General features: G+C 44.1%; 1 protein-coding gene across 3 annotated transcripts in view; it reads left to right on the forward strand.

Moving 5' to 3' along the window:
* The first annotated feature begins 20,947 nt into the window (after positions 1 to 20,947).
* Positions 20,948 to 25,635, forward strand: part of KHDRBS1 (KH RNA binding domain containing, signal transduction associated 1) — a 40,905-nt gene continuing 36,217 nt past the window's right edge. For 2 of the 3 annotated variants that reach the window (XR_013827103.1, XR_013827104.1), the window contains exon 1: positions 21,093 to 21,598. Coding sequence is in view for 1 of the 3 variants with exons in the window: in XM_079913152.1 (XP_079769278.1) it covers positions 21,217 to 21,598 (382 nt within the window). In the remaining 2 variants the exon portion in view is untranslated. Of the gene's footprint in view, positions 21,599 to 25,635 lie in introns of all 3 variants that reach the window. The other variant, XM_079913152.1, reaches the window with a different exon arrangement.

Genomic DNA, 25,635 nt, shown 5'->3' on the forward strand with positions numbered 1-25,635 from the left:
GATTCTCTGCCCTGGGCGGGGTGAGCTGCCCTCTTTCTTGTTCTGGAGAGAAGCGTAAAGGCAGCAGCTCTGCCCTCTTCAGTGTGTCAGCCCTGAGGGACACCGAAATGCCTGAGACCAGAACAACCTGTGAGAGGTGTGAGCAACTGGGGGAGCCAATTACCAGAACGAGCCGGGGCAGCCTGGCTGACCTCGGCAGGGGCAGAGACGGCTTCCCTTGCATCTTCCTTTCCTTTCCAGCAGCAGGGGGAGGAGGAGACGAAGACCTAATTGCTTTCACCTTGAGAAAAATCTGCTGCTGACCATGTGCAGAGAGAGAATCGCTGAAGTTATGCAGCAGGGGCTAGAGATGATATCAGATCAGGAAGGCTGACATTTTCCCTGAGGCCCTCACTAACAACTAAGGGGAAGAGATGTACTGGGCCTACTGCTTTCTCCTTGCTCGGGCCCACCAATCACATGTCAGCCCATCTCCAGCTTTCTTTCTGCCCAGAACCCCACAGGGAAATCTCCGTGTCTGCCTCCTCGCCCCGCAGGCTGCTGTCACTAAGATGGTGCCTTCACTAGGTTTTCCCTAGGCCAGGGCGAAGGTTCTGGGAGAGAATTAGCTTTCTCACAGGCCCTGACTGCCGAGTGGACGTCTCTATCGACCCAGCCAGCCTCTTCCCACCAAGTTCAGACAGGAAAAGTGATGCCGGCTGATGCAACAGCCAGGGAGTGGCACTGGCCAGCCACAAATGCCTGATTCTGCTGGAACACTTCTAACAATTAAAGCAAAGGATGAACTCTCAAGGCTTTCTCCATCCCTGATGAAAAGCAAATTTAAAAGCCACACACAATCCTCAAGGCCTGGGGTGAAGCAAGGAATGTGATAAAGAGAAAGCACTGCAACTCAGTAGAGCGGTCTTGAAGTTATACGGATGCTATACAGGGAAACTGCCACCAGAAGTTCAGCATTCGAGCCACTGAAAATCACCCAGGAAGTGTGTGATACAATTAATGACATAAAACTTAAGCGAACTAGCTGGTCACCTATTGGGTCCCGAGTAGAAATTTCCTTTAAGAAATTCTTGAGAGGCAATAGAAGCCCACAGCTTCATATATAGGCCACTTCAACCGCTTTCTAGCTGTGTGACTTTGGTCATGCCACTTAACCTCTCTGAGTTTCAATTTCCCCACCTGTAAAATAGAATTAATAACACCTACCTCAAAGGGTGTCACAAAATAATATACATAAACTATCTAGCACACTATTTAGTGCCCAAAAAGTGCTCACTAAATGGTAGATGTTCATCTTATTGTCACGGAGCCATCAGTGCACACTCCAGCACAGACATTGGTGAGGTGGAAAGTGGGGAGGCCTTTAGGACCACGCAGACCTGGTTTGAGATCCTAGTTCCATTACTTCTATTGTGTGGCCTTGGGAGAGTTAATTCACTTCTTTGAACTTCAGTCTCCCTCTCCAAGAAAACATTAATAATACCGACCTTGTCAATGGGATGGATAGATCCCAGCCATCAACTGAGCCTGAGCACCTAGAAGGTGCTTAGGGAATGTTAGCTGCATGGGTACAGAATCATCACCCTCTTTCCAGCATCCTCCACATAGTCTGTTCGGTAGTTTTTACTGAGAGAAAAAACCCTGCTCAAAGTGACTTACTTTGTGGCAGCATATTGATTTTATCAAAGCCAGTGGTCTCTTTCCTGTTGATTCTTTTTTTTTTTTTTTTTTTTTTTTTTTGCCTGTGTTGGGTCTTCGTTGCTCTATGTGGGCTTTCTCTAGTTGGCGGCAAGCAGAGGCTACTCTTCATTGCGGTGCACGGGGTTCTCGTTGCGGTGGCTTCTCTTATTGTAGAGCACGGGCTCTAGGCACTCAGGTTTCAGTAGTTGTGGGACGTGGGCTCTAGAGCGCAGGCTCAGTAGTTGTGGCGCACAGGCTTAGTTGCTCCATGGCATGTGGGATCTTCCCGGACCAGGGATCGAACCCATGTTCCCTGCATTGTCAGGTGGATTCCCAAGCACTGCGCCACCAGGGAAATTCCCTGTTGATTCTTCTAGCCATCTCTATACTATTTGACCCTGGTGATCACTTCTGAATTTTTTGAGACCGCCTCCCTGTCCCCCATGGTTTTCTTGACTCTGATCCCCTGATCTCTCTCTCTCTCTCTCTCTCTCTCTCTCTCTCTCCTTCTTCCCAGCTCTTCAACCTCCTTGGCTTACTCCTTATTCTTCTGACCTTTCGTCTCCACATTCTCCACAGTTATCATTTTCTCAGAGTTTCCTCTGATGGTGTGGTGGTGGTGATGGAGAGCTACCTGTCTGAGGAGTTGGTCGATGCCTACTGAGACACCTGTCTATGCCTTCAACTTACACTGGAGGGCAGAGTTGGTATCTCGAACATCCTCCTGGATGGCACAGCATAGTGTCATAGCGATTTGGAGTTGGACAGGCGTGTTCAAATCCTAACACATCACTTTCCCACTGGTTGCAAGACCAACCTCTCCCAGTCTCACTTCCTCATCTGAAAAACAGCAGTCATAATGACCTCATAGATTTGTTGTGAAGATTAAATGATAATGTATGCAAACAACCCTGCACAGTGCCTGGCACCCAGTCTAATTCAATAAAAGGTAGAGATCATTATATTTCCTGGCACCCTTCAGCTTAAGCATTAGTTATGCATCCCTGCTCGTTTGCATAGTCAAATAGTAATTTACATAGACTGTGATATTTTACTATAGGTATATCTGCTTTCAAAACAGCTCTCTTTTCCAACTTTCCATTTTTATAAATGGCACCACTGTTCCAATGCTCCCAGGTTCAAACCTTGGCAGTGTACTCAGCTTTTCCTACTCTTTCATGGGCCAAACCTGTTGGCACTTAACCATGGGCTGTCCCTAACTGTTCTGAGATTGTCTTAATTCCCCAGTGGGACTGTAAATGCTTTGAGAGCAGGAACTCTGACTTATACTGCCTTGGTACCTATTACCCTGGCATAGAGCAGGAACTCAATATATATTTGTTTTCTGACAAGATGCTATCAACAAATTAATTTACAGGGGCAGGTGTGAAGGAGGTACTACGCCAATCTGAAAAAAGGATCAGGTATTCTGTGATTATATTTTATTCTCTCCCTGTTCTCTACTCCATGAATTCCTCCTACTCATTCTTTTTTTTTTTTTTTTTTTTTTGCGGTACGCGGGCCTCTCACTGCTGTGGCCTCTCCCGTTGCGGAGCACAGGCTCCGGACGCGCAGGCTCAGCGGCCATGGCCCATGGGCCTAGCTGCTCTGCGTTATGTGGGATCCTCCCGGCCCGGGGGGGCATGAACCCGTGTCCCCTGCATCGGCAGGCGGACTCTCAACCACTGCGCCACCAGGGAAGCCCCCTCCTACTCATTCTTTAAGCCCAAATCAATATCCTCCTTGCTGAGATAGGCCATAAACATTATTTCCTTTCTTTCTTTCACTTATACTACTTATTTAACTGCATAGAGTTTTAACCAATTTTTTAATTAAAAATTGAAAAAACTGGAGTTCCCTGGCAGTCCAGTGGTTAGGACTCGGCGCTTTCACTGCCATGACCCAGGCTTAATCCATGGTCACGGAACAAAGATCCCGCAAGCCACGTGGCGTGACCAGAAAAAAAATAAAAACCTGAAAACGATATAGAAAGGTGTAAAGTGATGATGAAATTTTTTTCTCTTTGTTCCACTTCTCAAAGGTAACAATTGGAAATTGGTGGGTATCCTGCCAGATGTTTTTCTGTTGTACTGGGAATTGATACCCTATACTATGACAGAATACAAAATAAAATTTAAAAACTAATTGTATTTCTCTGAGATTTTACATGCCCCCAAATGGCCATTTTCTAGGTCGGGGGAGGGGGATTAAAATAAATCCAAGTTGTGAAATAAATGAGTAAACTTCAAATCTGTTCCATAGCACTTTGACACCTCTCTTAGAGAGTACCTATCACACTGCAGTTTGTGAACACCTCTGCCTCCCAGCTAGCTTGTATACTAGAGCAGCAACTGACATTAATTTTGATATTCCCTGGACGTCCCTGGTGGTAGAGTGGTTAAGAATCCGCCTGCCAATGCAGGGGACACAGGTTCGAGCCCTGGTCCGGGGAGATCCCACATGCCGTGGTGCAACTAAGCCCGTGTGCCACAACTACTGAGCCTGAGTGCCACAGCTACTGAGCCCACACGCCTAGAGCTGGTGCTCCACAGCAAGAGAAGCCACCGCGATGAGAAGCCCGTGCACCGCAACAAAGAGTAGCCCCCGCTCACTGCAACTGAGAAAGCCAACACGCAGCAGTGAAGACCCAACACAGCCAAAAATAAATAAATAAATTTATTTATTTATTAAAAAAAATTTTTTTACATTCCCAACACCTAATTTGCACATAGTAAGTACTCAATAAATGTTTAGTAAAGAATGACTTAGGGACTTCCCTGGTGGTCCAGTGGGTAAGACTCTGTGCTCCCAGTGCAGGGGACCCAGGTTCAATCCCTGGTCGGGGAGCTAGATCCCACATGCATGCCACAACTAAGAGTTCGCATGCTGCAAGGAAGATCTACGTGCCACAACTAAGACCCAGCGCAGCCAAAATAGATAGATAGATAGATAAATAAATATTTTTAAAACTTTAAGAAAGAAAACGCAATTAACATGAGCTTTATTATAGCAACTTAATATTATAATAGTTTGAGAACAAATTAATTCGTTTAGGTCAACTTAATGGTACAAAGAAATTCTGTTTTTATGTGTTGTAAATGTTTTTTCGTAGGCATTGTATTGACGCCATTGTAGAATCACCAAATTCAGTATAATTACACCTAGTTTTATAGAACTAGAGGCCAAAATTTACCAATTTACATAATTTTAGGAGTTTATAGTTGTATCATTTTCTTTAAATTCCTAAATTGGTCACATCTATGGTGTAGTGCTTAAAAATTTCGGCTCTCAGAAGAATAGAATTAGAGGAATCACACTCCCTAGCTTGAGCGTATACTACAAATCTACAGTAATCAAAACAGTATGGTACTGGCACAAAAACAGACACATAGATCAGTGGAACAGAATAAAGAGCCCAGAAATAAACCCACGCACTTATGGTCAATTAATCTATGACAAAGGAGGCAAGAATATACAATGGAGAAAAGACAGTCTCTTCAATAAGTGGTGCTGGGAAAACTGGACAGCTACATGAAAAGAATGAAATTAGAACATTCTCTAACACCATATACAAAAATAAACTCAAAATGGATTAAAGACCTAAATATAAGACTGGAAACCATAAAACTCCTAGAGGAAAACATAGGCAGAACTCTCTTTGACATAAATCATAGCAATATTTTTTTGATCTATCTCCTAAAAGCAAAGGAAATAGAAGCAAAAATAAACAAATAGGACCTAATTAAAGTGAAAAGCTTTTGCATAGCAAAGGAAACCATCAACAAAACAAAAAGACAACCTACTAAATGGGAGAAAATATTTGCAAATGATATGACTGATAAGTGGTTAATATCCAACATATATAAACAGCTCACATAACTCAACATCAAAAAAAAAAAACAACCTGATTAAAAAATAGGCAGAAGACCTGAGTAGACATTATTTCAAAGATGTAATACAGATGGCCAACAGGCACATAAAAAATGCTTAACATGGCTAATCATCAAGGAAAAGCAAATCAAAACCACAATGACATGTCATCTCACACCTGTCAGAATGGCCTATCATCAAAAAGCCTACAAATAACAAAATGTTGGTGAGGGTGTGGAGAAAGGGAACCCTCACACACTGTTGGTAGGAATGTAAATTGGTGTAGCCACTGTGGAAAACAGTATGGAGGTTTCTCAAAAAACTAAAAATAGAACTACCATATGACTCAGGAATTCCACTCCTGGGTATATATCTGTAAAAAACAAAAACACTAACTCAAAAAGATATATGTACCCCACTGTTCATAGCAGCATTATTTACGATTGCCAAGATATGGAAGTAATCTAAGTGTCCATCAACAGATGAATGGATAAAGAAGATATACAGATATACAAAACGGAATATTACTCTGCCTTAAAAAAGTAAAATCTTGCCATTTTCAACCACATGGGTGGACCTTGAGGGTAGTATACTTAGTAAAATAAGTCAGACAGGGAAAGACAAATATTGTATATTTCACTCATATGTGGATTTTAAAATAAACAAATGAATATAACAAAACAGAAACAGACTCACAGATGTAGAGAATAAACTAGTGGTTACCAGTGGGAAGAGGGAAAGGAGGAGGGGCAAGATAGGGGTAGGGGATTAAGAGGTACAAACTATTATGTATAAAATAAATAAGCTACAAGGATAAGAGAATGGACTTGAGGATATAGGGAGGGGAAGGGTAAGTTGGGACGAAGTGAGAAAGTAGCATTGACATATATACACTACCAAATGTAAAATAGCTAGCTAGTGGGAAGCAGCTGCATAGCACAGGGAGATCAGCTCAGGGCTTTGTGACCACCTAGAGGGGTGGGATAGGGAGGGTGGGAGGGAGACGCAAGAGGTAAGTGATATGGGGATATATGTATACATATAGCTGATTCACTTTGTTATACAGCAGAAACTAACACAACATTGTAAAGCAATTATACTCCAATAAAGATGTTAAAAAAGAGAAAATATAAGCTACGAGGATATATTGTACAACACAAGGAACTTAGCCAACATTTTATAATAACTATAAATGGAGTATAACATTTAAAAATTGTCCAAGCTGCTCTGTGCGGCCAAAAAGAAAACAAAAGAAAAAGAAAAATTGTAGGGAATTCCCTGGTGGTCCAGTGGTTAGGACTCCACACTTTCACTGCCAAGGGCATGGCTTCAATTCCTGGTCAGAGAACTAAGATCCCACAAGCCGTACGGCATGGCCAAAATAAATAAATAAATAATAAAAATTGTGAATCACTATATTGTACACTTGTAACATATAATATTATACAGCAACTATACTTCAATAAAAAAGATTAATTTTATTTTTTAATTCTTTTTAAAAATAAATTTATTTATATATTTTTTAAAATAAATAAATTTATTTATTTATCTTTGGTTGCGTTGGGTCTTTGTTGCTGCGCATGGGCTTTCTCTAGTTGTGGTGAGCAGGGGCTACTCTTTGTTGCAGTGCACAGGCTTCTCAGAGCAGTTGCTTCTCTTGTTGCAGAGCACGGGCTCTAGGCCCGCGGGCTTCAGTAGTTGTGGTGTGTGGGCTCAGTAGTTGTGACTCATGGTCTCTAGAGTGCAGGCTCAGTAGTTGTGGCGCATGGGCTTAGTTGCTTCGCGGCATGTGAGATCCTCCCGGACCGCGAACCCGTGTCTCCTGCATTGGCAGGCAGATTCTCAACCACTGCGCCACCCAGGAAGCCCAGATTAATTCATTTTAAAAGAATTTGGGCTCTTGAGTCAGACTGCCGGGTTCAAATCCCTGGTGACCTTGAGCAAGTGACTTAACTTCCCTGCACTTTTATTCTTTCAACAACAAAATAGGAATGACAGTACCAGCGTCATAGGACTATTGTGAGAAATAAACTGAACACATGTAGATGTTGGCTATTATTATTTCTGTGATTCCAAGTTCCTAGGTCCTAGTAAAGAACAGCCCATTCTATCAAAAAAGGTATCTGAAAGTGCCCTAGTGAGCTTGTCTCAGAAAAAAAGTCTGATTATACAGGCAGTGAACCGTTATCCCAAGAAATACAGACCAACTGTGCCAATAAGGAATCATTTTATGCACAACTACCCTAGAGGTTAGGGACAAACCTAATGAGTCAGTTTATTGGAGCACAGAATCCACTGACTGGTCCCATCCTTTGATAAGCTGGATTTGTCAAGTGTCCTTAAAAAAGCTTTAAGCAGGCCCTAAGTCTCTTTGCCACACTGCACACCCCCAGGCTATGGCCTCACAGATGATAGGATTTAAGTGGTCTCAGGCAGTTTCCTGGCTAGGTCTTTTCCATTACTCAGAGAATAATGATTTTTCCCTCCTCTGTTCCTTTTCATCTAGTTAGGGATAACCAGAGGTGTTCAACAAGAATGCTTTGTGTTTTTCAACACTGAGTGTATCAGGTTCAAAGTTACAGCTCAACACGTTATTATTATGACTGACGATATCAGGAAGAGAAGCAATTGAGGGTTGGGCAGTCCCCTGAACCATGTCCTTCTGCTGCTGAAAAACTTTTGAAAGTCTTTCCTATGCAAACTCAAAAGGTTTACATTTAAAAAACACAAAACTTAAGGCTGATTTCTTTTTTTACAGGATGTATACCTCTAAGACCCAGCCATGCTGAACTCTTTGTGGGTCCTCAATTTCACCAAGTTCTTGCTCCCCTCTACACCCCCTTAAGGCCTGGGATGCTCTTCTCCAGCCCTTCCCATGACCAATTCCTGAGGCCCTTCAAGTTCAGCTTAAATGGCACCTCCTCCAGGAAGCATTCCTTAAGCCCTCAGATTGGTGACCCTCCTCTGTACTTTCACAGCACCTTGTACCTTACTCCTATTCTAGCATTTACTATACCAATAAGCAACTGCCAGTTTACTTGTCTGTATCTCCCACTGTTGTCAGCAACCCAAGAACAGGAACCCACATCTTATTCACTATTATATCCCTAGTCACATGCACAGTCCCTGGCACACAGGAGATGGTCAAGAATTATTCATTGACCCTGACTTCAAACTATACTACAAAGCTACAGTAATCAAAACAGTATGGTACTGGCACAAAAACAGACACATAGATCAGTGGAACAGAATAGAGAGTCAAGAAATGAACCCACACTTATATGGGCAATTAATTTATGAGAAAGGAAGCAAGAATATACAATGGGGAAAAGACAGCCTCTTCAATAAATGGTGTTGGGAAAACTGGACAGCTATATGCAAAAGAATCAAAGTGGTCTCATACCATGCACAAAAATAAATTCAAAATGGATTAAAGACTTAAATGTAAGACATGAAGCCATAAAACTTCTGGAAGAGAACATAGGCAGTAAGTTGTTTGACATCAGTCTTAGTAATATTTTTTTGGATATATCTCCTCAGGCAAGGAAAACAACAGCAAAAATAAACAAATGGGACTACATCAAACTGAAAGGCTTTTGCACAGCAAAGGAAACTATCAACAAAATGAAAAGGCCAGGCTTCCCTGGTGGCGCAGTGGTTGAGAGTCCGTCTGCCGATGCAGGGGACACGGGTTCGTGCCCCAGTCCGGGAAGATCCCACATGCCGTGGAGCGGCTAGGCCCGTGAGCCATGGCCACCGAGCCTGCGTGTCTGGAGCCTGTGCTCCGCAACGGGAGAGGCCACAACAGTGAGAGGCCCACGTAACGCAAAAAAAAAATGACAAGGCCACCTCCTGAATGGTAAAAGATATTTGCAAATGATGTATCTGATAAGGGGTTAATATCCAAAATATACAAATAATTCATACAACTCAACATCAAAGAAACAAATAACCTAATTTAAAAATGGGCAGAGGATCTGAATAGACCTGTTTTCAAAGAAAACATACAGATGATCAACAAGCATATGAAAAGATGCTCAACATCACTTATCATCAGGGAAATGCAAGTCAAAACCGTAATGAGATATCACCTCACACCTGTCACAATGGCTATTATCCAAAAGACAACATATAGGGAATTCCCTGGCTGTCCAGTGGTTAGGACTCGGCACTTTCACTGCCAGGGCCCAGGTTCAATCTCTGGTCAGGGAACTAAGATCCAGCAATCCTCACAGCGCAGCCAAAAAGAAAAAAAGACAACACATAATAAGTGTTGGCGAGGATGTGAAAGAAAGGGAACCCTCATGCATTGTTGGTAGGAATGTAAATTGGTGCAGCCACTATGGAAACAGTTTGGAGATTCCTCAAAATATTAAAAATAGAACTACCATATAATCCAGCAATTGCACTACTGGGTATTTATCTGATGAATACAAAAACACTAATTAAAAGAGAAATATGCACCCCTATGTTCATTGCAGCATTCTTTACAATAGTCAAGATATGGAAGCAGCCTAGGTGCCCATCAATAGGTGAATGGATAAATGAAATGATAAAGAAAATGTGTCATATATATATATATATATATATATATATATATATATATAAAATGGAATATTACTCAGCCTTAAAAAAAGAATGAAATCTTGCCACTTCAACAACATGGATGGACCTAGAGGATATTATGCTAAGTGAAATAAGTCAGGCAGAGAAAGACAAATACTGTATGTTTTCACATATATGTGGAATCTAAAAAACAAAACAAATGAACAAACATAACAAAACAGAAACAGAGTAAGAGACACAGAGTACAAATGGGTGGTTGCCAGAGGGGAAGGGGGATAGAGGGAGGAAAGACATAGGTGAGGGAGATTAAGAAGTACAAACTTCCAGTTGCAAAATAAATGAGTCATGGTTATGAAATGTATAGCGTGGGGAATATAGTCAATAACTATGTAATATCTTTACATGGTGACATATCATAACTAGACATACGGTGATCATTTTGAAGTATATAGAAATATCAGGGCAGTTCCCTGGCAGTCCAGTGGTTAGGACTCGGCGCGTTCACTGCCATGGCCTGGGTTCAATGCCTGGTTGGGGAACTAGGATCCTGCAAGCCACGTGGTGCAGCCAAAAAGAAAAACTCAAGGCTTCCCTGGTGGCACAGTGGTTAAGAATCTGCCTGCCAATGCAGGGGACACGGGTTCGAGCCCTGCTCCGGGAAGTTACCACATGCTGCAGAGCAACTAAGCCCGTGCACCACAACTACTGAGCCTGCGTTCTAGAGCCCATGAGCCACAACTACTGAAGCCCGTGTGCCACAACTACTGAAGCCCACGTGCCTAGAGCCTGTGCTCTGCAACAAGAGAAGCCACCACAATGAGAAGCCTGCACCCCGCAACAAAGAGTAGCCCCCGCTCACTGCAACTAGAGAAAGCCCGCGTGCAGCAGCGAAGACCCAATGCAGCCAAAAATTAAATAAATAAATTTATTTTTTTAAAAAAGAAAAACTCAATCATCCTGTTGTGTAACAGGAACTGACATGCTGTTGTAGGTCAATTATACTTCAAAAGCAAGCAAACAAACAAACAAACTCATGGAAAAAGAGATCAGATTTGTGGTTACCAGAGGCGGGGAGTGAGGGCAGAGGGAATTGAATGATGGCAGTCAAAAGGTACAAACTTCCAATTATAAGATAAAGAAGTACTAGGGATGTAATGTTCTCATCACAAGGAAAAATTTTTTTCTATTTCTTTAATTTTGTATCTATATGAGATGACATTCACTGAACTTCTGTGATAATCACTTCCTGATGTATATAAGTCAAATCATTATGCTATATACCTTAAACTTATACAGTGCCATATGTCAATTTTGTCTCAATAAAACTGGAAGAAAAAATAACAACAATAAAACACAGGTTAATTTCTGTACTAAATAAACAAATATTTGTTGAGTATTTACTGTAATAGCCTTTTCATTGGTCTTTGTGCTTCTGTTCTTCCAAGAGAACAGAAGCTAGAGAAAACTCCTTACTGCAACCTACATGGCCATACTGGATTCTGATCCTCCCTACCTCACCCACTTCACTCCTATATCTATCCCCTGTGCTCACTTATTCTCCAGCCATTTGGCCCTAGAATTCACTCAGCCAGTTCCTGCCTCAGGGCCCCTGCACTTGCTGTTCCTTCTTTCCAGAGCAAGGTTCCTTCAGCACGGGCCATGACTGGCTCCTTCTCCCTCATCAGGACCCCCTCAGAGAGACCTTCCGGGACTATTCCACCTAAAGTATACAACCCCCAGTCACTCTATCACAGTATCTTGCTTTACTGTCTTTCTGAAACTTCTTTCAACCCTGTTAGTTTGCTTGGTGATTACTCATCTCCCTTATTTCGAAAGTGGCACAAAAGCGGGGACCCTGTCTATCTTGCTCACCACTTACCTCGACACTCAGAACAACACTTGGCATCTGTTAGGTAGGTACTTAATGAATACTTATTGAATGAATGCATGCATGCGTGAATAAAACAAGTGCTGTTCTTGAAGTAGACACTTTGGGTGGGTGTGTTCTGACAGTGCCATCATCTGTCAAAAGTATTTGAGGATCACTTTAAAACTTACACAAATAAATCAGATTCACTACTCTATAGTCACACTCAATTCTTTACTTGAAATTTTTCTCCCAATTTGATTACTACCTTATTTACTAACTTTGGCTCTGAATTACCTGTTTCCCCAAATTAAATTCACCCTCAAGAATAAAAATTTGGGGACTTCCCTGGTGGTCCAGTGAGTAAGAATCTGCCTTCCAATGCAGGGGACGCGGGTTCGATCCCTGGTCGAGGAAGTAAGATCCTGCATGCTGCGAGGCAACTAAGCCTGTGCGCCACAACTACTGAGCTCGCACACTCTGGAGCCTGAGCGCCACTAGAGAGAAGCCCACGTGCCGCAACGAAGAGCCCACACACCGCAATGAAAGATCCCACATGCTGCAGTGAAGATCCCTCATGATGCAGCTAAGACCCGACACAGCCAAATAAATAAATAAATTTTTTTAAAGTTCAAAAAAAAAAGAATAAAAATTTGTCAGCTTTAATGTTAAATGCTATTCATGCTACTGCATAAATTGCATATGTGTTAATTCAAAGAGTCAACTATAAATTCATGAACACAACAACAACAAATTGTCAGCTTTGATAATAGTCAGAAGAATGAGCTTTAGGCTCTGAAGGCAATTTGAAAAGAGGAACTCAAAACTTCTGATTTCAACATGTAATTTCTGGAGTGTTATGCTAATTTTAAATGATTACCTTATTTTACGGTGAAACCTCATACAGTGGGACAATGGTGTTTTCACCTCTGGATTTGTTTCTTGTTTTAGTTATTTTGAAATAGTTCCATTTTAAAGAATTCAATTTCTAGACAACAACCCAATGGTAGTTAGATTAAAAAACAACTTGGGGGTCTAAACAGTTTGCTTTCTTCTCTTCTATAAAAATCATTCCAACCCAACACTTCTCTATTCCTCACACATCTCATGCATTCTCACCAGTTCTTCCTGTTCCTCCTTCTGACTAGAATGGACTTTCTATGCTCCAACCCAAGTCCTAGTAAAATTTTATTATTCCTTCCAGGCCCAGCCCAAATGCTTCCCTTCAAGAGCTCCCATCCTTCAGAATTAATTCCATCATCCACTGATCTCCCAAACCACCTAGGTGTAAACTGTATGAGGGCAGAGGCCATGTCTGTTTTCTTCATGACTATACTCCCAGCACCTAACACAGTATCTGGCACATGGTAGGGGCTCAAAATATATTTGTGGAATGAATGAATGCTTTCTATTCTATTATATAGCACTATTTAGTTATTTAAATGTCTTCCTCCACAACAAGACTGTCAATTTCCTCTGTACTAAGGACCATGGTCTTATCTATCTTATATCTCTCTGAGACATGGAGAGGACAAGGGCGGGCCCAGAAGAAGGTAGCTTTTATCTTGCTAAACCTCTAAAGTTTCCATTCATTTACTCTCAGACCAGCCAGGATCACAGTGGATTTCCTGTTTTGTTTTTATCTTCTCTTTGGTCCAAACAAAGCTTCTGATGGTGGAAGAAGGGTCCTAGGATCTGAAGATTATTCCCCTCCCCCACCCCAAGCCTGAGCTCAGCTGACTGAGTCCAGATGTAGGGTCCCTTGGGCTTAGGTGTCTCCAAGTTGAATATGAACTCCCTTTGTTCTCTGAGTTCCTCCCGCTGCCATTGCCCTTCCCCCACCCGCTCAACCCTCTCCAGTCTCTTCTTCCATTCTGCCCACCAGAATGATCCCTCTAGAGCTGGGTCACTAACTCAAATGCTTAGAGAGTCAGACTGGTAGAAAAAAAAATGCCTGGGAAGTTAGAGGCAGTGCCTTCTAAAGGTGGAAGCTAATTATTGTTCGCAGGAGTACAAACCCAGTGTTCTAGAACAGCTGATGTTTTGAGAAAAACTAGAAATGCAGAATTAAAAAAAATATGTGAAATCTCCCAATGTATAAGTACTGACAACTCTTTCAATTTTTTTTTAATTAGGCAAGCCAATTAAAACATATGCACAGGCCAGATATGGGCTGTGAGCCACTGGTTTCCTTCTCTGCTGTACATCTCTGACCATGTGATCTTGATGCTCCCCCTGGGCATTCTATCTCCTTACTTGAACATCAAGACATGGACTACCTCTGGGGCCTGAAAACTCTCCTGCCATTTTCCATGCACCTCCCTCCACCCCCAGTCTAGATCATACCATGTGACTTGCCATTCCAGGGCGCCATGCCAAGCTTTGTAATGCTTTCATGTCTCTGCATGTGCTGTTCCTGTTTCTAGTCACTGAGCCAACAACTCTTTGTTGATCAGCCAATCCAGCCAATCCAATATGTGCTGGTTGCTGGGGACATAACCATTAGCACCGCAGGCAAAGTTCCTGCCCCCATGGGGCTTACATTCAAGTGGCAGAGGTAGATGTTACTCAAATAATCACATGAAGAAGTAAACTTCAAATGTGGTAAGTGTTAGGAATGAGCCCTGAGAACATATAACAACGAGAGCTAAGCTGACTTGCCCTGGGGATCTGGGAAGGCTTCCCTGAAGAAATGACATTTTTAGAAGTCTGAAGGATGTGTAGGAATTACAGTATCTAAGGAAAAGAGGTGGAGCAGGGAGGGACTGGAGTGGGGGGAGGGGAGGTGTGATTGGAGTTTTTGGAGAAGAAACCAGACAGTCCGGAGGAGGCAGGAGTCTCGCTTGTTTGAGGAACTGAGAAAGGCCAGGGTTGCCAAGCAAAGGAACTGAGGAGAATGGCATGAGATGAGGCAGGAAAGCCAGGCAGAGCTCTCCATGCGGGCAGGGCTGGGTCAGACATTGTAAAGGGTTTGGTTTTTATCCTAAGGGCAATATGAAGCCACTGAAGAGGTTTAAGGGTATGTGTGTGTGTGTGAGAGAGAGAGAGACACACACACAAATATGATCAGATTTGCACTTTGAAAACATTATGCTGGCTTCTGGGTGAAGAGTAGAGAAGAGGGGCAGGAGCAGGAGAAGAAGTTGGGGACCAGTTCAGAGGTTGCAGAAGTTCAGGTGAGGCACTATGAAACCTCAGATGGAGGCACAGGTAGTAGTGGAGACAGAGAAACACCGACGGGCACCATTTATGAAGTAAACAACAATAGGATTCAGGCATGGATTGTGTAGGGTAGGCATAGAGCGGTGAGGCAGCAGAAAGAGGTTAAGGACGACTCCCAGATTTCTGGCTGTGTGGTAAGTTGGGGGTGTTGTTCCCTAAAACAGGGAACAGTGGAGGAGAAGCAGGTTAGGTGAAGGCAACGAGGAGAATGAGAGTTTAATTATTTAGCAGGTATTTACTTGGTCAACACACATTTATCAAAGGCCTGCTTTGTGCCAGCCTCTGTCTATATAAAGACAGAAGTGGTTCTGGCGCACAAGCTGCTCTGGATGGCAGGTCAGGCAGAAAAAAAAGTTATTATAATCCAAATATCACGCAGGCCTCATAACCCTGTGGACTCAAACAAAGCTACATGAGCGCTAATCATCCCAAGTTCCCGTTGTTGCCCCGGCAAAGTTCCCTTCAAGTATTTCTGGGACATTTCTAGGGACTTTTCACACATGACTGTGTGACTAAGCAGTGGGGTCAAGTCATTGGGCACATCAGCCCTGCTCTGACCCCCTTTGTCCCTGCCCACTGCCCCTACCAAGGGTGCCTTCTGTGGGAACACTAAGAACACCCCTGGACTAGAGTGAGGCAAGCAAGGAGATGGCCCTGAAAGTGGATGCCTCCTTAAGTGTTGCTGGCCCTGATGCTCTGAGGTGCTGGAGCAGGACTGGGTCTTACTGAGGGATTTAATTTCTCAAGTCATCTGAGCCCTGAAGCAGCACTGCTCATGGCAGAAGTTTGAGTTCTACTGGGGACATGTTGAGTTTGATGGCTCTCTGAGAAATTGAAATGGGGATGTAACAGGGCTGCAATTGGCTACCTGGATTTGGAACTCAGAAGTTTGGGTTAGAGATCTACATTCCAGATCATGGAGGAGGGAGAACAGTCACGGGACCAAGCTCTGCTGAAGTGCCAACACTTAAATGCCCTGCCCCCACTCCACCTGGCATCTTCCCCCCAAATCCAACTTTCCTCATTTACGTTGGCAGTTGACCAGTCACTCCTTCCGGTGCATTCCTTCAGCTCTTTGTACAGTCCTCTGTGATAACACTTTTCACACTACTAACTCTTGATTTATATATTTGTTCCCTTCACTCTACAGTGAGCTCCTTGAGGGCATGAACTCTCTTACTCAGTGTTGACCCTCATGCCATTTTCATCTACCACATTGGCAAAGACTAAAACTATGGGCAGGGAATAAAGAAGATGTGGTACACGTACACAATGGAATGATACAAATGAACGTATTTACAAAACAGAAACAGACTCACAGACTTAGAGAACAAACTTATGGTTACCAGTTACCGGGGTGGGGGAGGGATAGACTGGGAGCTTGGGATTGACATGCACACACTGCTGTATTTAAAATAAAATGCCTTTCCATGAAAAAATAAAATAAAATCAGGTTAAAAAAAAATAAAACTATGGGAAGAGAGTACCCAGAATTGATTGAGGAGGTACAAGAAGAGGATGCTGCTTATCCTGCTGTTTGGCACAGTCTTTCTGTGTCATTTCTAGGAATTTATCCCATAGATATATTGATATTAATGCACAAAGATGGTGAGGCTCATTGCAGCATCATTTGCAATACTGAAAAGCTGGAATCAACCTATATTTCTATCAGAAGGGAACGGATTGAGAAGTACTTGGTGGAATAATATGCTACCATGAAAAATGAAGTAGAGGGGACTTCTCTGGTGGGGCAGTGGTTAAGGATCCCCCTGCCAATGCAGGGGACACAGGTTCAAGCCCTGGTCAGGGAAGAGCCCACATGCCGTGGAGCAACTAAGCCCATGCACCTCAACTACTGAGCCTGCGCTCTAGAGCCTGCGAGCCATAACTACTGAGCCCACGGGCCACAACTACTGAAGCCCGCGCGCCAAGAACCCAACGCATAAATAAATTAATTTAAAAATATATTTTCCATGTCTTTATTTGACTTATTGTTTTAATTTTTATTTATTTTTGGCTGCGTTGGGTCTTCGTTGTTGCGCGGGGGCTTTCTCTGGTTGCAGTGAGCGGGGGCTACTCTTCGTTTCCGTGCGCGGGCTTCTCATTGCAGTGGCTTCTCTTGTTGCGGAGCACGGGCTCTAGAGCGCAGTGAGAGGCCCGCATACCACAAAAAAAAAAAAAAAAAGATAGACTTACATATACAATAGATGCAACAAAAATGTCTGGAAGGCTACACAAGCAAACACTGAATAGTGTCTTTAGAGAAGGACAGTCAAGTGAATGGGTCAGGATTTAAGGGGAATTTTACTTTTCACTTTATGCCTTTTTTATAGTTAGATTTTTCTTAAAACTAGAAGCATGTATCTTTTATAATAAAATGTAATATTTGATATTTATAGTCTGCTGGGCATTACTCTAATTACTTTATATAAATGCACTCTTTAAGCCCTCATAAGAGCCCTATGAAGTAGGTAGTAGTTTTTTGTTTGTTTATTTTCTGTTTCTGGCCGCAACATGCGGCATGCGAGATCTTAGTTCCCCAACCAGGGATCGAATCCGTGCACCCTGCAGTGGAAGTGCAGAGTCCTAACCACTGGACCACCAGGGGATTCCCAGGTAGTAGTTAGCCCTATTTTATAGAAGAAGAAATGAAGCACAGAGATGTCAAATACTCAAAGCATATATTTTTATAATAAAAAAATCTTAGAAAAAAAATTAAATATTCTCAGTCTTGCTTTCTCCTTCCACACCCTCCACATATTTGGCACTTCCTTCCGAGAAGAGAAACTGCCCAGGGCTGGAGCCCTTCTTCTCTTGGAAACCGTCTGTGAAGCAGGGGAGGCGGACGGGGCTACAGATCCTCCATTGGTGGGTCAAGCACGGGTCAATCAGCTACAGGCAAAAAAAAAAAAATCCTCCAGCCCCTCAGTTAGGGACTCACATGAAAGTGAAAGTATGCAATAAGGTACTCAATAAAGTGTGTAGTAATAACAATGGCCGCTATCACTTATCAAGCACCTACTAACTGTCAGCTCCTGTGCTGAGTGCTTTACAGATACTATCACTTTTAATTCTATCAGCCCAAAGGTAGGATTGTTATGACCCCTTTTTTATCAAGCAGGAGAAAGCAGAGGCTGAGCAAGTTTGAGTAATGTGCTCAATTATCCAGCAGGTAAGAGGAAGAGCCCGATTTGGACCTAACTCCATCTGAATCACAATGCTCTCAATTGCTCCTGCATCCTACACCACAGTAACTCAATTAAGGGAGAAAATAGGGTAGAAGGAACTTCTCCCTCCCCCACCCCCAAACAAAGTCTAGCTATAGTCAGTGAAAACGAGACAGATTAGAGAACAGGCCTTTCAGATCCACAGCTAACATGAAACACCCAAAAATCTTCATTAGGCACTAAGTGGAATAATAGTTATTATTATTCTGCTTATAAGTCCAGGAGGTTTACACTGCTATTTGTTAATGTTCACAACAATTCTGCAAGGTAGATGTCATTATCTCCACTTTATATAGGAGGGAACGAAGGCTCAGACAGGCTGTAGTTCTCCTAATGACACACAGTGAGGACAAGGCGTCGCTGGCTTATGAATTTGTCTGCCTCACCCCAAAATCAGTTTTTTCACAAGGCCATGCTGTTAGTACCTTCAGGTGAACCTGAGGCAGCATATCATGGTCAACACAAAATGAAATCCAGACCTCTAGGCTTTCAGGACAGGAATTACTCTCCCCTGACTCCAGGGAAGGCCCCCCTCCCCCAAACAGAAGGCTGTTGCTTCACCTACTTGGTAACTACACTGCAGCCTCACAACCCATCACCTCAGAGATTACCTTTTGTGTGTCTCACTAGGAAGAAGAGCTCAAACTTCGCCTCAACCCCACCTTTAGACAAAGTACGTAAAGGTTTGGCAGCCTCCTGGAAAGAATGTTGAGTCTAGTCTAGAAACCCACAGATACCACTACCCAATGCCTTTTCAGACACTTCTTTATCAAAGTTTTATTAGCCTCAGCTCAAGGTACCTACATCTAGGCATCTCATTACAGAGCAAGGACACTTCAGCCATTTGTAACACCACCACCCAAGCAGGAGTTTCAAGGACAGCAGCAGAAATGTGTTGCAAGGGAGCTATAAACCCTCCTCATCCCCTTTCCCCTCCTCCAGGCATTTGCTCTCTCAACTCACCTATTTCTTCACAGTCCACAACTGGATTACTCCCAGTTCTTAAACTATTTGTGACATTCTCATCTCTGCTCATTTATTCATACTTCCCTTTGCCTGGAACTCATTCTCTCCTGGCCGAAATCTATCTTCCACTTTGAACTCCAATCCCACCTAATTTATCTTTGGACACCTGTCACTTTACATTCTTCATTACAATTATTCAAAACCATTCTTTTTTTTCCCCCTCCTACTTGACTGTAAACTACCTATGTGACCTCAAAGTAAAGTACTGCCCTAGACACTGGAGATAAATATGTATAACATATATGTGATAATTTACGGAGGGATTTGTGTTTTGTTCTCATTTCTGCTGGTGATTTGTCTCCCTACCCCCAAGAAGGTAGCCAGCCCCTAATGTTCCCTAGCTGAAGGCTTCTAAGTTTCAGATCTAAATATCAGCAGTTCCCAGGCACCAAGAAGACAATTTCCAGAAATGCTTTTGAAAAGTGTGGGCTTATTAGGGGAACTGATCCAGGAGAAGGGATGGGAACGAGTGCTTTCAATGAGGGAAGCAAAAATCTGTGGAGGGAAGGAAAGGGTTAGAGAAGGTACCAGGTGTTTGAGAGTTTATGGGAAAGTAAAGACGTAGCTTTCATTTGCATATAGCACCCCAGGATGAGGAGAACGCTGTGGGAGACTGTCCACTATAATACCTCGGCCTTGAGAGCAGCGGTAACGGTCTGTCTCTTTGAGCAAGTGTGGAATGATTTATTCATCGTGAAGGGCAGGAGGCTTAGCACTCACATCCGTAGAAGGCGCCACCCTAAGGATTACGCAGCTGGCCTCTACCCCATGTTTTTGTGGAAGAAACACGTCTGCAGAAAGCAGTACTATGTGTAGAGAGCTAAAATGCTTCGCCCTTTAAGACGACTCCTCTGATCAACAAAGGCTAACGTTTAAGAACCTACTATATTGGAAACCATGGGATACGTACTCCTTGGATTCCCTGCTTTGGTCTGGGGCCCTTTTCCTGGCTAGATATCAGGTCTCCGATCTGAACCCTCCCTCTTAGTTTAACTCCTCCAATAGCCTTCAGCCTTTCCATTGACCCGTCCTTCCTCAATGTCCCCCTCTAAGCTTCCCTTCCCCACCCCTCAACTCTGAGTCAGACTCTCCTTTAGTCTTCCCTTCTCCACGCTAATCTCTCCCTCCTCTCTTTCTGCCCAAACAGCCCCAATTCTCTCTCCTTCCTCTCCCGCGTCCCCCAGGCGGGTCTTCTTTCATTTCCATACTTCAGTGACCCCTCTCCCCTCCCCCACCCCATTGAGTTCCACAGCTCAGCCGTTGGAGGAGGCGTGGCCCCGCGAGCATCAGGTCTCCCGCCCCACAAGCCGCGGGCCCGCGCGCAGACAAAGACATTCCACAGCCCCCGCCCCCTCCGCGCTCTCGGCCATAAGTGGGAGGAGACACGTGTTCCTCTAGCGCCGAGTCACGAGGGAAAGAAACTAACGGAGCCCGCGGACACCCGCGCACGCGCACAAGGCTCCGGCCTGGCGGGCTCGGAGGAAAAAGGGGAGCGGGGAGGCGACTTCTTCGGGCTCCGCGGCGGTGCGCAGGCGCCGTGGCCCGACCAGGGACTTTGTTCTCCGCGGAGAAACCCAAGGGCGGTGCCGGTACTGGCTGCGCACGCGCGCCGCCTCATTTCCGGTGCTCTCTTTCGCTGGGTCGCTCGGGTCGGCTTCGGTCGCCGTCGCTCCCGCTCTCCCACCTTCGCCAACCGTCGCTCGGGCCTCTGCCGCTGCCGCGTCGCTTCCTCGATCCCTCGATCGCATATTCTCCACAATGCAGCGCCGGGACGACCCCGCCGCGCGCATGAGTCGGTCCTCAGGCCGCAGCGGCTCCATGGACCCCTCAGGTGCCCACCCCTCGGTGCGTCAGGCGCCGTCTCGGCAGCCGCCGCTGCCTCACCGGTCCCGGGGAGGCGGAGGGGGGTCCCGGGGGGGCGCCCGGGCCTCGCCCGCCACGCAGCCGCCGCCGCTGCTGCCGCCCTCGGCCACGGGTCCCGACGCGACTGTGGGCGGTCCAGCGCCGACCCCGCTGCTGCCCCCCTCAGCCACTGCCTCGGTCAAGATGGAGCCGGAGAACAAGTACCTGCCCGAACTCATGGCCGAGAAGGACTCGCTCGACCCGTCCTTCACTCACGCCATGCAGTTGCTGACAGCAGGTAAGGGCGCCTCCGGGGTCCCTGTGGGTCGCCCGGCCACCCGGGGTCATGGGTGGTAGCGGCTTTGTTCCTCTCCCTTACCGCCCCCTGGGGACCCAGGCAGTCGAGGACTCCCCTTATCTCGTCCTCGTCTTCGGGACCCTAGATTCTACAACTCCCATTCCGGTCCAGGGTGCGAGGGAGAATTCCTAGGCTGCAGTGGAGGCCCGAAGGGGACTTGGCGATCTCTTAGCGCAAAGATTTTGATGGATAGTGCCGCGCTCCCCGCCCCCTTGCCGACCCTTCCCCCTCCCACCTCTTGCAGCTGCCCCGCGCTCCGAGTGCTCAGATTCTTCCAGAAATGAACCTTCATCTCCCGCTTTCCCGAAAGGGGAAGCTTTTTGATCGCGGGTGGCGGTCGGCGCCTCAACTGAGGGTGTAGGAGGTGAAGGCAGCCTGAGCTGGGAGGGAGGGAGGGAGGGCCGAGGTGAGATGGGGTGAGGCTGGGGTGCCCTGTCCAGCGCGCCGCGGCCGCCGGGGCCGGGTCGGACTTCGCGGTAACTGGAGCTTGAGTTGCTCGGAGGCAGGAGCAACCTGTGGGAATCGGAGCTTGAGGTTTTCCGAATCAGATTGCCGACTTCGGCCGATAAGATGGTCAATTGCTGTAGAGCCAGACGGTTGGATCCCTTTATTTTACAACGCGTGCTCGTCATTGGAGAAGGGAAAAACAAACCTAGAGACAGTGAAAGGGGGTGATACAGGGAGATTCAGGATGGTTTCCATGACATTCCCAGTAAGATGGGAAAAAATTGAAAGAAGTTGCATGGTCTCCCCCCCTTTTTTTGCTTCAGTCCTGAAATAGATTAGGAATAGTAGTCTTTGTTCTCTGTGTGTACACTAGCGCTCCTTTTTTGCTCAAAACTGGCCATCACCTAGTCGCCTTGATTTCTCCCTCAAGCCGTCTGTTTTGCTCTCCCTTCTAGTTAAAACGTTTTAATAAGTGTATCTTATGATACCTAAATTTTATTAAGCAAATAAAAATTCACAGCATTCCAACACTGAATGAGTAGTTGGACTCTTTGGCAGGGTTGATATAATGGACACGTCCGTTATGAAAATATCATTTCCCTCCCTTTGTTCTCTGTCTCCCACCGTTGGTTAGAGGTCTTTACTTTTAAACACAGTAAACAAAGCCTGAGGTGGTCAAGAATAAGAACATTTAGATAAACTGCTTACATTTTCAACTCTGTGCTTTGCTGTTCTATAACACAGTCAGATTGTTTGAAACATTACTGTTCATTGTGTTCTTCTGGCAAGCTCTTTGAGGGCAAGGAATGCTTTCTGTTTGTTTGTTTGTTTGTCTTGCGGTACGCGGGCCTCTCACTGTTGTGGCCTCTCCCGTTGCGGAGCACAGGCTCCGGACGCGCAGGCTCAGCGGCCATGGCTCATGGGCCCAGCCGCTCCGCGGTATGTGGGATCTTCCTGGACCGGGGCACGAACCCGTGTCCCCTGCATCGGCAGGCAGACTCTTAACCACCGCGCAACCAGGGAAGCCCCAAGGAATGCTTTTAAATCTTTATATTTTTCATATTGTCTTGCATATAGCAAACACCAGGTGTTTGAAAGCAAGTACATGCAGATTCAGGAACGTCAGACTAAATGGTATAGGTTGACTGGGTCTTATTTTTATTTCCTCCTGTCTTTAATCAGTCCATCTTAAATGAGAATAAAATAACGAACTTTAGAACTTTAAGGTGTTGGCTTGGGTTTGAAATTCTAACTCTTGACTAGTCACCTACTCCCGGGAAACTTTCTGAACCTCAGTAACTTCATCTGTAAAGTGGGATGGTGAGTTGTGAGGATTAAATGTTGTGTAAAAAGCACCAGCACGGTTCCCTTTGACCTGTAATCATTAGATAATAACATGTCACCAGTTTTCTCCTAGTTGTAAATTCGTGGTACTGAGTAAGGTATGAAAATGCAAGCTTTTTTTGCCTTTCTGAGCACATCAAGTGTCCAGTATGGTGCTCGTCTTTTTAGTAAAAGAAGGTTTCTTAAAAAAAAAAAAAAAAAAAAAAGAAGGTTTCTTAGGATAGCCATCAAAAACTATTGATCCTTAAAAGTTACTTCCGATTTTCACCCTTCTTACATTTTTTAAACTTGGGTGCTTTTTTTCCCCCCACTCTTAACACCTTTTATTTTATTATTTAACATCTTTATTGGAGTGTAATTGCTTTACATTGTTGTGTTAGTTGCTGCTGTATAACAAAGTGAATCAGCTGTACATATACCTATATCCCCATGTCCCCTCCCTCTTGCGTCTCCCTCCCACCCTCCCTATCCCACCCCTCTAGGTGGTCACAAAGCACCGAGCTGATTTCCCTGTGCTATTCGGCTGCTTCCCACTAGCTATCTGTTTTACATTTGATAGTGTATATATGTCAATGCCGCCCTCTCATGTTGTCCTAGCTTACCCTTCCCCCTCCCCGTGTCCTTAAGTCCACTGTCTATGTGTACGTCTGCGTCTTTATTCCTGTCCTGCCCCTAGGTTCTTCAGGACCAATTTTTTTTTTAGATTCCATGTATATGTGTTAGCATACGATATTTGTTTTTCTGACCTATTTCATTCTGTATGACAGATTCTAGGTCCATCCACCTCACTACATATAACTCAATTTCATTTCTTTTTATGACTGAGTAATATTCCATTGTATATATGTGCCACATCTTCTAAACTTGGGCTTTTTTGATGTCTTTTTCCTTTAACCAAATTGAATTTTAATTGGAGAAATGGGATTGAGGTAATGCTGGCTCATTGAGAAAACTAACTTGGGATATGTGAATATTTCTTAGCATGGATAAGTCTTGATATATGTTGGACCTGGCTTTGAAGATTTTTTTTTTAAATTGAAATACAGTTGATTTATTTTAAGATATTTTTGAATGATCTGGAAAAGTGGTCGTAGTAAAGTCAACCAATTGTGAGAAAGTGAGATTGAGAAGACGGAATAGTAGTATTTAAGCTCTGATAAGGATACAGGTAAGAAAAACACAGCTAACACTATGCTGGATGCTGGACACTGGCCTGAGCACTTTACATCAAATGTTTAGTCTTCATAACAATACTATGAGGAAGTTACTCTTATTACTCTTACTTCTACACATGAGGAAACCAAGGCAAACAGATTAAATCATTTGCCTAAGGTAACAAAATTAGTAAGCAGCATATGGAGAATTTGAAGTCAGTCTGAGTCTGGATCCTCACACCTAACCCTCTTTGCTCACCCCCCCACCCCACCCCTCACTATAGTACCTGCAACAAATTGTACTCAAAAAAATAAAAATAAATTTTGTGCTAAAATATTAAAAGAAAATCTGTTTCATCAGATTTTCTGAACACATCAAAGTCCTAGCCAACAGGGCAGTGAAGATCACAGGGCAAGACAAAGGAGGGGGAAACCCTCTGCTAGGAGAGCAGAGCCTAGCACTGAGGACTGTGACTCCTCCAGGCAACTCTGCCTGTTTCCCAAGAGGTGCTACAAGACCCAGACCACTCTTCTTTACCAGCCACATAGCCCTTCCTGTACCTTTTCCCAGCTTTATATTATTTTTCACTTAGCATCTGATGCACCATACGTTGTAGTTAATGTGTTTGCTTGTTGGCTGCTGCTTCTTTATGACTAGAATGTCAGCTCTACCAGGGCAGGGATCTTTTGTCTGCTTTGTTCATGGCTGTATCTTCTGTTCCTTTAAGAGTGCTGCACAGAGTGGCCTCTTACTAAATATTTGATAAATGAATATTCATCCTCGTCGCATGATGGAAAAATAACGCAATTCTGAGGGATTTCGATTTTGAATATAGATTTCTATATTAGCCAAATTGATCTTCAACCACGATGACAATTAAATGCGTTTGCAGACATACAAAGACTCTCAGGGTACCCATGCTTGTTTTCTGAAACAAAAATAATTTATCATATTATTTGTGTTAAATATTTACATAATAAACATAAGATGTTTTTATGTATATCAGTGTTCTTTTTCTACTTTTTGTAACT

Source organism: Stenella coeruleoalba (genome assembly GCF_951394435.1).
Source record: "Stenella coeruleoalba genome assembly, chromosome: 1".
NCBI lineage: Eukaryota > Metazoa > Chordata > Mammalia > Artiodactyla > Delphinidae > Stenella > Stenella coeruleoalba.